Here is a 15,343-nt window from a genome sequence, read left to right on the forward strand (position 1 = left end):
AACTTTGGATAAAAGTGTCTGCTAAATGGCATATTAGGAACTGAAAAAGGCTCTCTGAACTCTGCTGTGGTTTTTCTCCCTTTCTGTTTTACAGTATATCAGGGTGATAACAACCTGTCCATCTGCTGTGAATGACAATACATTAATGACCAATTACAATGAACCAGTTCAACATACAGTGAGGGAAAAAAGTATTTGATCCCCTGCTGATTTTGTACGTTTGCCCACTGACAAAGAAATGATCAGTCTATAATTTTAATGGTAGGTTTATTTGAACAGTGAGAGACAGAATAACAACAAAAAAATCCAGAAAAATGCATTTCAAAAATGTTATAAATTGATTTGCATTTTAATGAGGGAAATAAGTATTTGACCCCCTCTCACTCAGAAAGATTTCTGGCTCTCAGGTGTCTTTTATACAGGTAACGAGCTGAGATTAGGAGCACACTCTTAAAGGGAGCGCTCCTAATCTCAGTTTGTTACCTGTATAAAAGACACCTGTCCACAGAAGCAATCAATCAAACAGATTCCAAACTCTCCACCATGGCCAAGACCAAAGAGCTCGCCAAGGATGTCAGGGACAAGATTGTAGACCTACACAAGGCTGGAATGGGCTACAAGACCACCGCCAAGCAGCTTGGTGAGAAGGTGACAACAGTTGGTGAGATTATTCGCAAAATGGAAGAAACACAAAAGAACTGTCAAGCTCCCTCGGCCTGGGGCTCCATGCAAGACCTCACCCCTTGGAGTTGCAATGATCATGAGAACGATGAGGAATCAGCCCAGAACCACACGGGAGGATCTTGTCAATGATCTCAAGGTAGCTGGGACCATAGTCACCAAGAAAACTATTGGTAACACACTATGCCGTGAAGGACTGAAATCCTGCAGCGCCCGCAAGGTCCCCCTGCTCAAGAAAGCACATATACAGGCCCGTCTGAAGTTTGCCAATGAACATCTGAATGATTCAGAGGAGAACTGGGTGAAAGTGTTGTGGTCAGCTGAGACCAAAATCGAGTTATTTGGCATCAACTCAACTCGCCGTGTTTGGAGGAGGAGGAATGCTGCCTATGACCCCAAGAACACCATCCCCACCGTCAAACATGGAGGTGGAAACATTATGCTTTGGGGGTGTTTTTCTGCTAAGGGGACAGGACAACTTCACTGCATCAAAGGGACGATGGACGGGGCCATGTACCGTCAAATCTTGGGTGAGAACCTCCTTCCCAGGGCCAGGGCATTGAAAATGGGTCGTGGATGGGTATTCCAGCATGACAATGACCCAAAACACACAGCCACGGCAACAAAGGAGTGGCTCAAGAAGAAGCACATTAAGGTCCTGGAATGGCCTAGCCAGTCTCCAGACTTTAATCCCATAGATTCGAGTTGCCAAATGTCAGCCTCGAAACCTTAATGACTTGGAGAAGATCTGCAAAGAGGAGTGGGACAAAATCCCTCCTGAGATGTGTGCAAACCTGGTGGCCAACTACAAGAAACGTCTGACCTCTGTGATTGCAAACAAGGGTTTTGCCACCAAGTACTAAGTCATGTTTTGCAGAGGGGTCAAATACTTATTTCCCTCATTAAAATGCAAATCAATTTATAACATTTTTGACATGTGTTTTTCTGGATTTTGTTGTTGTTATGCTGTCTCTCACTGTTCAAATAAACCTACCATTAAAATTATAGACTGATCATGTCTTTGTCAGTGGGCAAACGTACAAAATCAGCAGGGGATCAAATACTTTTTTCCCTCACTGTAAATCAAGAGGTTTGTCCAGAAGTTTAGTTGCTAATTGAGGCGGCAGATAGCCTAGCAGTTAAGAGCGTTGGGCCAGTAACCGAAAGGACGCTGGTTCAAATCTCTGAGCCGACAAGGTGGAAAAATCTTCCGTTCTACCGTTGAGCAAGGCAGTTCACCCCCAACAATTGCTCCCTGGGTGCCGATGATGTCGAATAAGGCAGCAGCCCCCCCACACCTCTCTGATAATATATTTTTCTTAAAGAAAAGTAAACATTTATTTGTTAGCACTTTATTAGCAGTTTTCCTGTAAATGCCAAATATAATTTGATAGAAATGTGAATACTGCACACAGACTAAGGGGGTTTGCATAGGCTTAATACCATGTTTCTAAAACCTTTTAATAATAGGCTACTTTAAGAAAAACTTAAGGCAAGCGACTAATGTATGTCTAGCAAACACCACTGAAAAATTGTAACTTGATGTCAGAGATGAAACACATGCAACCAAGAAAACCTTGTGTGGATTTCTTTGTTTAAATCATGAAAGCTGAGAACCCCTTTTAACCCATAGGCCAGGGTTTTGGAGTCTTAGAAACCTATGAAGGCAAAAATGTCATCAATGTCAGTCTCGTTCACACCCAAGGGTTTCTGAGCTGGAGTGTCAGGAGGGTCTCTACTTTGGTTGCTATGCTCATTGCTCAGGGACTGGTCGTCAGTCATCGTGGCCACACCCCCCGGTGAGTCTGGTAAAGTACTCCTCCTCCTTCTTCTCTTGTGTCTTAGTGACCGTTTTCTGTTGACACAGACTGCAGTCCTGATTGGTTCAAATAGAGTCCTGAATGGCTGAAAGCGAATTCTAGGGTGAGCCCTCCTCCACAGCGTCTTTAGCGACTGACAGGTCCTGGGTACTGCCCCTCTGAGTGACAGGGCCCAGCAAACCTCTCGTTTGTAGCTCTTCAGTTTCCCTTGTACACTGGGGAGACCAAGAACAAACACATAGGTTCCCATCAATTAATGTGACTGGAAGTTTTAGTTTGGACAAGGTGTGAAAAATATTTCCCATTGTGTTAGTGTGATAGCTGCAATAGATTATATTATTAAAAGCCCCGGTACAATAGAGTCCCTGTACCTGCAGCCCTCTGATTCCAGGTGTTTCATCCTCTGGCACTTCAGGTGCAGGAACGTCAGGCGCCCCTTCTCCTGACGTAGCTTCCTGCATTCACACCATTGCATCACTTCCTCCAGGTGGGCAGCCATGTTGCTGAAAGTGGTGGCTGTTTTCAGTTGCTTCAGAAACTTCCTCTTCTGACCAATCACAGCAGCATCCAGTGATGAAGGCTGCTCTTCTTCTATTGACACCTGCACAAAGAGTTCAAATAACAATCTAGTATAAATAACAACACTCATCATCAAATAACAAACTAAAATTAAAAGTAGTGGATTTTAATGTGTAATCCGTATAATATTCTGACATAAAAACAACCACACATACCTCTGGGATACCGCCATGGGTTCGTTTCAGCAAGGCCTTCATATCAAATCCAGAGACGGCACCTGTAATAAGGGAATTATATGGCTGTTATATTATATGTTCAAATGTAGACAACAGAACATAGGCTATACCAGGAGAGCAAAAAAATAGATCAATCTATCAAATTTATTTTATAAAGTCATTTTTACATCAGCAGCTGTTACAAAGTGCTTTACAAATACCCAGCCTGAAACCCCAAAAAGCAAGCAATGCAGAGGCAGATGACACTAACCTGTATCACCAGTCCTCTGGAGTAAGACTGCAGTTCCCAGATCCAGTTTGCTGCTCTTCCTATTGGAGGGACCACCCAGAGCCTGCTTCCTACCCTCCTCTCCCTCCTCTCTGAACAGTCTATTGAGCACAGAGGACTTGGAGGCGCCTTTCTCTCCGAGGCCCCTAGGGGCCCGGGAATGCTGCATCTTCAGCCAGGAAGAGTCGGAGGGCCCAAGGAACTCAGCTATCCCTGCTGGCAGGGTGAAGTCTATGAGGAAGGCCATAGCCTGAGCCTGGGAAACCTCCTTCAGGAGCTCCAGGAGGTGCTGGTAGAGAGGGGCCAGGCTACCCAGGATGCCCCGGAAAAACACCCTGAGGAGCAGATAGATACATTTTAGTCATTTAGCAGACACTCTTATCCAGAGCGACTTACAGTTGGTGCATTCGTCTTAAGATAGCTAGATGAGACAACCACATATCACAGTCCTAGTAAGTAAACTTTTTCCTCAATAAAGTAGTTATCAGCAAAGTCAGAGCTAGTAAGAAGGGACAAGTTTGAGGGGGGGGGGCTGTGGGATTAAATCAAGATAGATGCTTTAATTGTGGAGGGGTTTAAAGTTAGGAAGTCTGTGGTAGAAGAACCATGTTCCATATTATTCAAAAGCAGTACTTCAGACATGACCCTGAAAGAGCCACGGGACTCACCACAGTCGACTAAGCATGCTGGTGAACACCACGTTCAACAGAATGAATTCCTTCGATTGGAGGTGCTGCCTCGCTAGTCTGGAGAGATTTGTCAAGGCAATCATGCACATCATGTTCATGTATAATTTGCGTTCCAGGTTGTCTTTTTTTGCAGTCATGCTGCACATTACAGAAGATTGTCATGTCGTACATACCCAGTCATCACTTTTGTCTCGAGACGTCTTCATTTATATTGGTCTTAAGTCATCACAGGATGCCTTAAGACATGTTGATGGCTGAGTAGGTATTAATGTGGTTCCTGACAAGTTAAAACACTTCTCCAGGCGTTGTGAGACCTTACAATATGCAACTGCAAAAAATATGACCTGGAACGACAGCAACAGTCATTTATATAGTAATAATAATAATAATAATACTACATTGGATTTAGAGCACCTTTCAAAAAACTGAAGGACACTGTTAAGCAAAAAAGAGAGGTAAAAAAGCAAGGAGACAGATACAGCTGCTGAAGTCTCCCAGAGGAGAGAGAGAGAGGATACATGAAGGCTCTGGTGCAGTGATTGAGCAGACACGTCATCAGCCTGGCAGCTCCCAACACCTTGAGACAAAGCCATTCCAGCATGGGCTGACTGGGGACATCACACTGACCTGTCTCCGTAGCCAGCTGCCTGCAAACACAAGCACACATATATACACACATCAAGATTACAGTTAGCCAATACACCGTAGACTATCAAATACACATAGACCCAAAAACAAGTTACATGGATCTTGATGCTAGTGTGCTGTGTCAGCGTGATTAGATGCAGCTAAGTACGCCACCAAGGGCATTGGCACAGAACCATTTGCTAATAGCTAAATGCAGAGACTTTCTAGCTAGTTAGTACCTTTGCATTTTCTTTGGACATAGCTGCTTCAGGTCCAGAAGAGCAGCATCCAGCTTCATTTCCTTCAACCGGTTTATGCATTGCTCAACCTGCAGGGTTTTTTCAAAACTCAGTCAATAACCCTCTACATCAGGGGTGTCAAACTCATTTTTCCCTCAAGTGTGCAAAGCTGTCATCAAGGCAAAGGGTGGCTATTTGAAGAATCTCAAACATAAAATATATTTTGATTTGTTTAACACTTTTTTGGTTGCTACATGATTCCATATGTGTTATTTCATAGTTTGATGTCTTCACTATTATTCTACAATGTAAAGAAATGTAAAACTAAAGAAAAACCCTTGAATGAGTAGGTGTGTCCAAACTTTTGACTGGTAGTGTATATAAAAATAAAATAAAAAATACCTTATTTACATAAGTATTCAGACCCTTTGCTATGAGACTGGAAATTGATTGTTTTTCAGTGGCATGGACTGGGAGACTAGTCAGGATCGAGGAAAAGATTAACAGAGCAAAGTACAGAGAGATCCTTAATGAAATCCTGCTCCAGAGCACTCATGACCTCAGAATGGGGTGAAGGTTCACCTTCCAACAAGACAACGACCCTAAGCACACAGCCAAGACAACGCAGGAGTGGCTTCGGGACAAGTCTCAATGTCCTTGAGTTGCCCAGCCAGAGCCCGGACTTGAACCCGATCAAACGAGGGGAAAAAACGATTTAATCAATTTTAGAATAAGGCTGTAACCTAACAAAATGTGGAAAAAGTCAAGGGGTCTAAATACTTTTCGAAGGCACTGTATCTACACACACACATATACATCTCACTGTGACCTGCTCCTGCTGACTATCAGGCAGTCTGTTGCTGAGTGAGTGAGTGAGTGAGTGAGTGAGTGAGTGAGTGAGTGAGTGGTGGGGAGGGAGGGAGGGGGAGGGCCAGAGGTGTGTGTGTGTTGAGCACAGTCACTGGTGTTGAGAGAGCGCTGCAGCAGGCAGTCATGACAAGTGATGTGAGAACAACAAACGAATTAACTAGCACTAGCTAGCTACATAATTCTTGTTTGCCTACTATTTCATTGTATTCTGACCTTCCCCAGTCCTACCAATCATTAGCATACTAGACCCATCACACCGAGAGAGAGAAACTGAGAAATAATCATCCAACAGTTTCAGAGAGAGGGAGAGAGGATCGAAAGATGTACCGTCTCTCTGGGTATGTAGCCAGGGCTCAAAATTAAAGGGCATCCCGTCAACGATAAAAAAATATGATCGTGATGGTTCAAACAGACTCTGGGCCAGTTCTGGGACACAATGAGGCTAATGCAAAGGATCTGAACGTTTAGCTTAAAATGTTGATAAACTATTATTTCTTCACATTATATGCGCAGCAATACGCACACGGCAGTAGACTACGCGCGAACGCTCCAAAAAGCAATTAAGAGGGAAGAGCGTTCTAAAAAGCGCAAGGCACATGCGAGCGGTTTCTTGTGACAGAGATCAAAATATCCTTTAGAAATTTAGAAAGATGCAACAACTAGCAAGGGTTGCTAATATGACTAGGATTGTGTCTATAAAATGTGGGCACTGGCCTTTCCTCCGCTCATGACCATTTGATCTGAACGAACAGCCTCGAGTATGTCAAGCCTTTAGACGTTAATTATCATAAATTATTGTCAAACATTAATTATATATTTAAATATAGATATTTAAAATGTATGGGACGGATTAAATTACACTTCGGGACGGTGATTAAAAAAGTTAGTCTCAAGCCCTGTATGTAGCAAGCTAGCTAGCTAGCTAACGTTGGCCAGGAAGTTGAAGTCAGAGGAGAGAGTGTCACGCAGAGATGAACCGATTAACTCCATTACTGACTAACAAATTAGAATAGTAGTGATTGATTAATAGTAGAATAAAAAACTCTTGATGATGGATCTCCCCTCTTTCTTTCCTTTCCATCTTGCTCCAGAGGGATGGATGACTGGGACATCAGGCTGCAGCCACACATGAATTGACAAAAAGCTATTTTTATACTGTAGTTGAAAATAACATTATTTTAGAGCTATGTGACTTGTATTAACACAATTTCACAATAATGTTTTCTGAAAAAAACATGTCTTACCCATACACAATCAATCACTTCTATAGTTCAGATTAACCTGGCAGCCCTGCCTAGAGGCCGGAGGGCCTAACTGAAAATCTGTTACATTTCCTTGCCGTCAAAATTCAGTCCATCTTTTTTTGGAATTTCCGATGCTCCCTAAATGTCTACCTTTCATTTCAGTGATTATTAGCAAGCTGGACACAGTCAAGAAACTGTATTAATGTAGGTCAATTATCATTTCTGCACAGTTCCGATTTAGTTTTAGTCATTTTAAAGTATATTGAGTTCGTTTTCCTACACACAAAAACATAATATAAAAAAAACATTGACACCCCTGCTCTACATCAATCAATAACAATTGGTCTCATCTCACTGTAGCCTGAAAAAGAGAAAAACACCCAGCACACTGGTGATCTTGATTCTTCCAACGTGGATCTTTTCTAAACTGTATCCTAATTAGCTATTAACAATATTGCCTAGTCAGACCATTATTACTGTTCCAGCTGCTGATATGTGTCATTAGGTAGGTAATGTAAGTGTAGCACAGAGCATTTTCAAACAACCTTTAAAGGGTAACTCTCAACTAGGGCTGTGGCGGTCACAAAATTGTCAGCCGGTTATTGTCATGCCGGTCTCACGGTAATTTACCATTAATTAACATAAACACATTTATCATCCCCCGGCCTCCACACCGCTGATGGGTGCCTTTGGAACATCTACATTTAAAAAAAGTGGAATAAATAAATGGAATATACACCATCACAATAAATCCATTATTTGGAGTTAATGCCTAAAGAAACATGATATGAAGAAAATGTATTTCCGAAGAACAGAATATGAGTTGGCCTACTGTATGTTATATGGCTATGCTGTATGGCATAGGCTATAGGCTTGTTCATTTAGCTGACAAGATATGATTATAAGTCCTGTGCCATTATTTTATACTGAACAAAAATATAAAACGCAACATGCAACAATTTCAACGATTTTATTGAGTTACAGTTCATATAAAGGAAATCAGTCAATTGAAATAAATTAATTAGGCCCTCATCTATGGATTTCACATGACTGGGCAGGAGCGCAGCCATGGGTGGGCCTGGGAAGACATAGGCCCACCCACTGGGGAGCCACAAAAGGGCTTTATTACGGACAGAAATTACAGACGATCCCGCAGGAGAAGAAGCCGGATGTGGAGGTCCTGGCCTGGTGTGGTTACTGCAGTTTTCAGGCCGGTTTGACGTACTGCCAAATTCTCTAAAACGACGTTGGAGGCAGGTTATGGTAGAGAAATGAACAATAAATTCTCTGGCAACAGCTCTGGTGGACATTCCTGCAGTCAGCATGCCAATTGTGTTGTGTGACAAAACTGCACATTTTAGAGTGGCCTTTTATTGTCCCCAGCACAAAGTGCCCCTGTGTAACGATCATGCTGTTTAATCAGCTTCTTGATATGCCACACCTGTCAGGTGGATGGATTATCTTCGCAAAGGAGAAACGTTCACTAACAGGAATGTAAACAAACTTTTTGTGCGTATGGAACAATTCTGGGATCTTTTATTTCAGCTCATGAAACACTTTACATGTTGGGTATATATATTATTGTTCAGTATATGATTTTATAGTAAGAGGAATATAATTGAACTTAGTTGAATAAAATAGAAAGGATATTTTTCCCATTCTGGAGCGAGTCTGAATATGAAGTGGCTTTGTTGAGCATAAAAGTGATCATTTGAAACAGGTCCTATACGCTAGAGTTAGTTTTGGCAGCTTTAGTTGTGAATGATACAAACCTTAGAAAGTCTTAGAAATCAAAACATACAGTGGGGGGAAAAAGTATTTAGTCAGCCACCAATTGTGCAAGTTCTCCCACTTAAAAAGATAGACGCCTGTAATGTTCATCATAGGTACACGCCAACTATGACAGACAAAATTAGAAAAATAAATCCAGACAATCACATTGTATGATTTTTTATGAATTTATTTGCAAATTATGGTGGAAAATAAGTATTTGGTCAATAACAAAAGTTTCTCAATACTTTGTTATATACCCTTTGTTGGCAATGACACAGGTCAAACGTTTTCTGTAAGTCTTCACAAGGTTTTCACACACTGTTGCTGGTATTTTGGCCCATTCCTCCATGCAGATCTCCTCTAGAGCAGTGATGTTTTGGGGCTGTCGCTGGGCAACACAGACTTTCAACTCCCTCCAAAGATTTTCTATGGGGTTGAGATCTGGAGACTGGCTAGGCCACTCCAGGACCTTGAAATGCTTCTTACGAAGCCACTCCTTCGTTGCCCGGGCGGTGTGTTTGGGATCATTGTCATGCTGAAAGACCCAGCCACGTTTCATCTTCAATGCCCTTGCTGATGGAAGGAGGTTTTCACTCAAAATCTCACGATACATGGCCCCATTCATTCTTTCCATATGACATTCTCCCAATCCTCTTCTGGATCATCCAAATGCACTCTAGCAAACTTCAGACGGGCCTGGACATGTACTGGCTTAAGCAGGGGGACACGTCTGGCACTGCAGGATTTGAGTCCCTGGCGGCGTAGTGTGTTACTGATGGTAGGCTTTGTTACTTTGGTCCCAGCTCTCTGCAGGTCATTCACTAGGTCCCCCCGTGTGGTTCTGGGATTTTTGCTCACCGTTCTTGTGATCATTTTGACCCCACGGGGTGAGATCTTGCGTGGAGCCCCAGATCGAGGGAGATTATCAGTGGTCTTGTATGTCTTCCATTTCCTAATAATTGCTCCCACAGTTGATTTCTTCAAACCAAGCTGCTTACCTATTGCAGATTCAGTCTTCCCAGCCTGGTGCAGGTCTACAATTTTGTTTCTGGTGTCCTTTGACAGCTCTTTGGTCTTGGCCATAGTGGAGTTTGGAGTGTGACTGTTTGAGGTTGTGGACAGGTGTCTTTTATACTGATAAGTTCAAACAGGTGCCATTAATACAGGTAACGAGTGGAGGACAGAGGAGCCTCTTAAAGAAGAAGTTACAGGTCTGTGAGAGCCAGAAATCTTGCTTGTTTGTAGGTGACCAAATACTTATTTTCCACCATAATTTGCAAATAAATTCATTAAAAATCCTACAATGTGATTTTCTGGATTTTTTCCCCTCAATTTGTCTGTCATAGTTGACGTGTACCTATGATAAATTACAGGCCTCTCATCTTTTTAAGTGGGAGAACTTGCACAATTGGTGGCTGACTAAATACTTTTTTTCCCCACTGTATGGGCTGCATGATGCAACTATAGGTTATTGATGATTTGAGAAAGTCACAAAAAAAGCTTGCACTCTGTCCTTGCCTCAGGCTGCACAGCTGTTCTCTCAAGTGATCATATTTCACCCATCAGATTATTCTCAGATTTAGAATGGCCCATTATCAAATGGGCAGGAACAGAGGAAAAAACTACATGTAAAAACACTGTATGCCATGGGCTCTCCAACCCTGTTCCTGCAGTTATCCATTGCTTACATTTGTGAAACCAAGTGAAATGAGTTCGGGAACATCGATAGTAACAGCCCGTCTGCACGCTCGAGACACTGCACGCTTGAGAAATGAATAAAGAAGAGAGAGGAGATGGAAAGCATGGTGGTGAGATATTCTGTATAGCTAAAGGTAATGTGCCACCCAATTAATTATGAAAATAAATCACTATTACTAGGCTATTCAAAATCAAATAGACATTCACTATAATCGTAGGCTACCTGTAAGCCGCCCTGCACAATCAATGAACCAACAGCATCGCCTACGGCTATACGTTCTCTCCCAGACTCATGGATAGACATTTTGGAGCGTAGCATAAGGTAACCAGTCCATCCAGTATGCATAATAATATAGTCCACACTCAAAGGCGATTACTCTAATTTGTTTAATTTTGGAATATAAGCTAGTCCAATTATGTACCAAAGACATCTTAAATCAGTTTTGTTTGATGTTTTTCTGCCATGCGTAATATGTAGTAGGCTATTTCTATTCAGTTTTTTGGGGGGGGGGGGGCTTTGGCTCATAAGCCTATGCGCATGCGTAAGCTCTAATATGTGTATGGGTGTTTTGAATTAGTCATCACCTTCGAATGCGCTGTCCATTTCGATGTGTTAGGCTTTGAAACAACATCCACAATGACCATGGTTTACACTCGGTTTCAACCTGCTGTTGAACTTCCTTCTTCAAATTGATTATCATAGTGAGGTGAGTTTTAAAAGCAGGATACGGTTTTGATGATAAGGGTTTGATGTGATTTTTGATTTCATTTGCATTGATGTCAGAGTGGTTAGAGGGACAATAGAGCCCTGAGTACCAGGCCACTAGCGACCTGATAGTCATTAGCAAGTTGGGTACTATCAAAGCATGTCCAGAGTGCATAAGAGAAGATTACCGTGACTCAACAGTCACATGGAATTTTACTGGGGTCATGACTTGTGACTGCCAGTGTGGCGGTAATACAGTCACCGCAACAGCCCTACTCTCAACCCCAATTTCAACCTTTGCCCAACCCTTTCAAATTGTAAAAAAATATGCATTCAGATGAGAAGTTGTGGGTGGGGGGAATTGCTCATAAATATTCATTTTAGGGGTGGGTAAACATCGTTGTACCTGATCCCAACACTTTCTCACTAAAGTATACGTACCAGAAGTCCACTGGCACACCACAAATAGAACAATGAGACAGATACTGTATTCCACCGGATGTATAAATGTGAAGCATGCGCTTGGCGTTTCCACTCACTACCAAATATGGTGGTGAGCGGAAGCTCAGTGGCCGGCAATGGGAGAAGATGGAACGAGATGGATTTTGTCCGACATTCTGCAAATGTTCACATCGATGAAACATTTGATCTCAATACAGTTCTCTGTTCCCAAAACTAAAATATGTTACGAACAGAGTGGACTAAGTTTTGTAGACTTTACCCTTTGCCAAAGCTTCCAAAAATCGTGATGTTTAGAAGGAGTGCAAGGGCGAATTGAGTTTTTGCACCCACGCACTTCCCAAAGTAGGCGTTCCCTAACAGAAATATGCAAATACATGCTAGAATGAGCAAATAGGATCTCGCTAGCTCGTTCTTGGCTCTGCCCCCCTCCTTGCTTGTTCTGCCCACTATGACTAATTTGTTTGCATTGGAAACATTTGTTCCCATTGGATTAGTTATGAACATCTTTGGGCATGCTCTGATAATATTCTGTGCATCGCGAACAAGTACAGCTCTGGACAGTTAGCTCACAGTGGTAAGGCGCCGAATTCCTGACATCTATTGCCACTTGCGGTGTAAGTTTGAATCCCCCATGCGCTGCCAAAATAATCTTTGAAATGTGGATTCACATTTATTGCGGTATTGTGTTGGGGAGAAAAGTGCAACAATTGCCTCGAAAATTAAGATTAGGGGCTCAATTCAATCCATGTCACTTTGTAGCATTTAAGCAGTAGCTCTTTTTCCAATGGTCAAATTAACTCTTGGGTAATGTCAGTATTCGATGTCCATCCATGTCTGAGGACGTCAGGAGATGACGTGGAAACCAGCCACTACGGGCAACAGTGAGCTTTCAGTTTTGCTAGGGTTTTGTGGACGGGATGGGTGTAAGCACCTGCCTCCAATTCCAAAGGTTGCAAGTTCGAATCCAGCGACAGAACGTTGCTTTGATATTCTTTTTTTTAAGCATATCTCAAACCTTAACCCTTACCTTAACCATTTGCAATTAATGCCTAACCTTGAGAATATGTAGTTAATGCCTAAACTTAACCTTAAAAGACTTCGAAATTTGACGTTTGAGAAACATGGATGTTTAACGTCTAATTCTGACGTGAGAGCTGGTAGCAACTACTACCAGGGGCAAGCCCTCTCACAGGTAGGCCTATGCTTTCACTTTTCAGAATTAGAAGTGTGTGGACACAGGATGAATATTGTAAATAAAGGATTTATATGCCCGATGTGGTATTAGAACTCACAACCATTGAACTATGAGCCAACAGTTTTAGCAGACTGCGCCACCAATCAGTCATAACAGTTGAGGACAAAATACAACAGGTTGACATCTACTTCTTGTTACAATGGATATAGCTACGAATATAAAACGTATAATCCTCATTGCCTACATGTTTTCTTTCTTCGTAAAAGCAATATAGATGTGTATGAAACAGTAAGCAAAAACATTGAATTTGGTCAAATGCGGAAATGCCTTACTACCTTTTGAATTGTGTGTAATATCAGTAGTCTAGTCAAGACCATTGTCAAATAAGGCACACCGTCACCTGCTTTTATAGTAAGCCTTGAGGTGGTACCACCCAGCACATCTAGAAGGGAGTGTATTTCATACCGAACCGCTCCTTTGAGATGACATAAAGGCCTCTACATCACGACTTCAATGGTAGAATTGAACCAATAGGCTCAAAAAGAGCTAGATTTACTACTAAAATACCAAAATATCACTTTTGCAACGAACTGTTAAGACCAGATTTGATTTGTTTCACTATAACTAAGCCTAAAACATATGGTTTTCGATGATGATTATATTTTTTAAATCATGAAAGTTACTTTTTAATTGGTGATACTCAATTCCCAACTTGGAAGTCAACACAAATCTTCTAAACGTCCACGTCTGGTTGCAGGGGGTTTGATTGAATTTAGAAAATGCTCCATTATTATATTAAATATATTTTTTCTCCCTGAAGTAATCCAACAATGTGCACGCCGCAAACTTGTCTATTCAACAATTCTATTTCAACTCTTTAATGATCGGCTATGAAAAGCCAACTGAGAGACCTGAGCCCTAGGACCATACGTCGGGACTACCGTCCGTGGTGACTCCTTGCTGTCCCCAGTCCGCCTGGCCTTGCTGCTATTCCAGTTTCAACTGTTCTGCCTGCGGTTATGGAACCCCTACCTGTCCCAGACCTGCTGTTTTCAACTCTTAATGATCGGCTATGAAAAGCCAACTGAGATTTATTCCTGATTATTATTTGACCATGCTTGTCACTTATGAACATTTTTGAACATCTTGGCATGGTTCTGTTATAATCTCCACCCGGCACAGCCAGAAGAGGACTGGCCACCCCTCATAGCCTGGTTCCTCTCTAGGTTTCTTCCTAGGCTTTCGCCTTTCTAGGGAGTTTTTCCTAGCCACCGTGCTTCTACACCTGCATTACTAGCTGTTTGGGGTTTTAGGCTGGGTTTCTGTACAGCACTTCGAGATATTAGCTGATGTAAGAAGGGCTATATAAAATAAAATTGATTGATTGATTGATTGATATTCCAAATCTGATCTCATTGAACATTCTCTGTGCTACGCTTAACATTACATAACTAATAAAGCCTATCAGCTGGAACAGTAGCCTAGTAATAATGGTCTGAAAATACAATATTTTGTAAAGTTATTTCATAATAGGCTATAACTTAGTTACTAGGTTGGTAAAAATAACAATAATAAATGGTCAGGTAATGTAGGCCTTTTTCTTGATACTCACCTGTTTGAGAATCCTGAAAGGCTTGTGTTGCCGGAGACTGTTATTGAGAACATAGAGAAGCTCGTACAGGACACGGATCTCAGTCTGCAGGACTCGACTGCCAAGCAACTTGAGCACTTTCTCATTTTCCTCCAGGACACGTTTTACATATGTACCTATTACAAGGATACAATGCACAGTACACACACGCATGAAAAAGCAGTAAACAAACACCGCACATTTGTGATGTAAATAGTTTTTATCTAGTTAGCCTAACTTTTACAGAGCAAGACCAAGAGCAATTTTCTCTGGCATAAGTCAGAACACTCCCCACGTGTGTACCGTAGCTTGATGTAGTCTGCAGCAGGGCTAGTTTCCGTTAGCTAATGTGGCTCTTATTACACAGCAAAAGGACGCGCCAAAAAGTTTATGCAGAAATTTGATAAACTACATACCTGTTGAGAGACCGAATGGTATATGGACAGTTGAAACCGCACTTGGAAAGGGAATGTTTACTTTATTCCACGGTTCTTCAGCCATGCTCGCTTCCATTTCAACGCAAACCAAGGAAGTTAAAGCTAGCCAATTAGAATCAAGGAAATAGAAACGTCATCACCAGGCTTTAAAGGTACAGTTGCAGCTCGGCACACAGCTCTGTTTCAGAGAAGCAACCAGCAGGCTGTATTATTCATTGCCAATACCTTACCCAAAATAAAACAAATACT

General features: G+C 41.9%; 1 protein-coding gene across 2 annotated transcripts; it reads right to left on the minus strand.

Annotated features, from left to right (window-relative positions):
- Positions 1-1,754: 1,754 nt before the first annotated feature.
- Positions 1,755-15,189, minus strand: nepro (nucleolus and neural progenitor protein). 2 transcript variants are annotated; one of them, XM_041865731.2, is made up of 9 exons: positions 15,074-15,189; positions 14,640-14,794; positions 5,080-5,168; positions 4,732-4,860; positions 4,193-4,270; positions 3,507-3,859; positions 3,236-3,297; positions 2,873-3,102; positions 1,756-2,716 (listed from the first exon to the last, which is right to left on the minus strand). In XM_041865731.2, exons 1-9 carry the CDS (start codon positions 15,168-15,170, stop codon positions 2,332-2,334), a joined length of 1,578 nt encoding a protein of 525 aa, XP_041721665.1. In that variant the 5' UTR covers positions 15,171-15,189; the 3' UTR covers positions 1,756-2,331. The 2 variants fall into 2 exon arrangements, with proteins under 2 accessions (XP_041721672.1, XP_041721665.1); XM_041865738.2 differs by lacking the exons at positions 5,080-5,168; positions 15,074-15,189 and having other exon boundaries at positions 1,755-2,716; positions 14,640-14,710.
- Between the last annotated feature and the right edge of the window lie 154 nt (positions 15,190-15,343).

Source organism: Coregonus clupeaformis, chromosome 4 (genome assembly GCF_020615455.1).
Source record: "Coregonus clupeaformis isolate EN_2021a chromosome 4, ASM2061545v1, whole genome shotgun sequence".
NCBI lineage: Eukaryota > Metazoa > Chordata > Actinopteri > Salmoniformes > Salmonidae > Coregonus > Coregonus clupeaformis.

What these genes read in the sequence shown, in the direction of transcription:
- nepro (XM_041865731.2), bottom strand. Translation starts at nt 15,170, where the DNA reads ATGGAAGCGAGCATGGCTGAAGAACCGTGGAATAAAGTAAACATTCCC. An exon ending in TGTCCAAAGAAAATGCAAAG is followed by an intron (nt 4,861 to 5,079) that starts GTACTAACTAGC and finishes TTGTGTTTGCAG; the next exon opens with GCAGCTGGCTACGGAGACAG. An exon ending in AGCATGCTTAGTCGACTGTG is followed by an intron (nt 3,860 to 4,192) that starts GTGAGTCCCGTG and finishes TCTGCTCCTCAG; the next exon opens with GGTGTTTTTCCGGGGCATCC.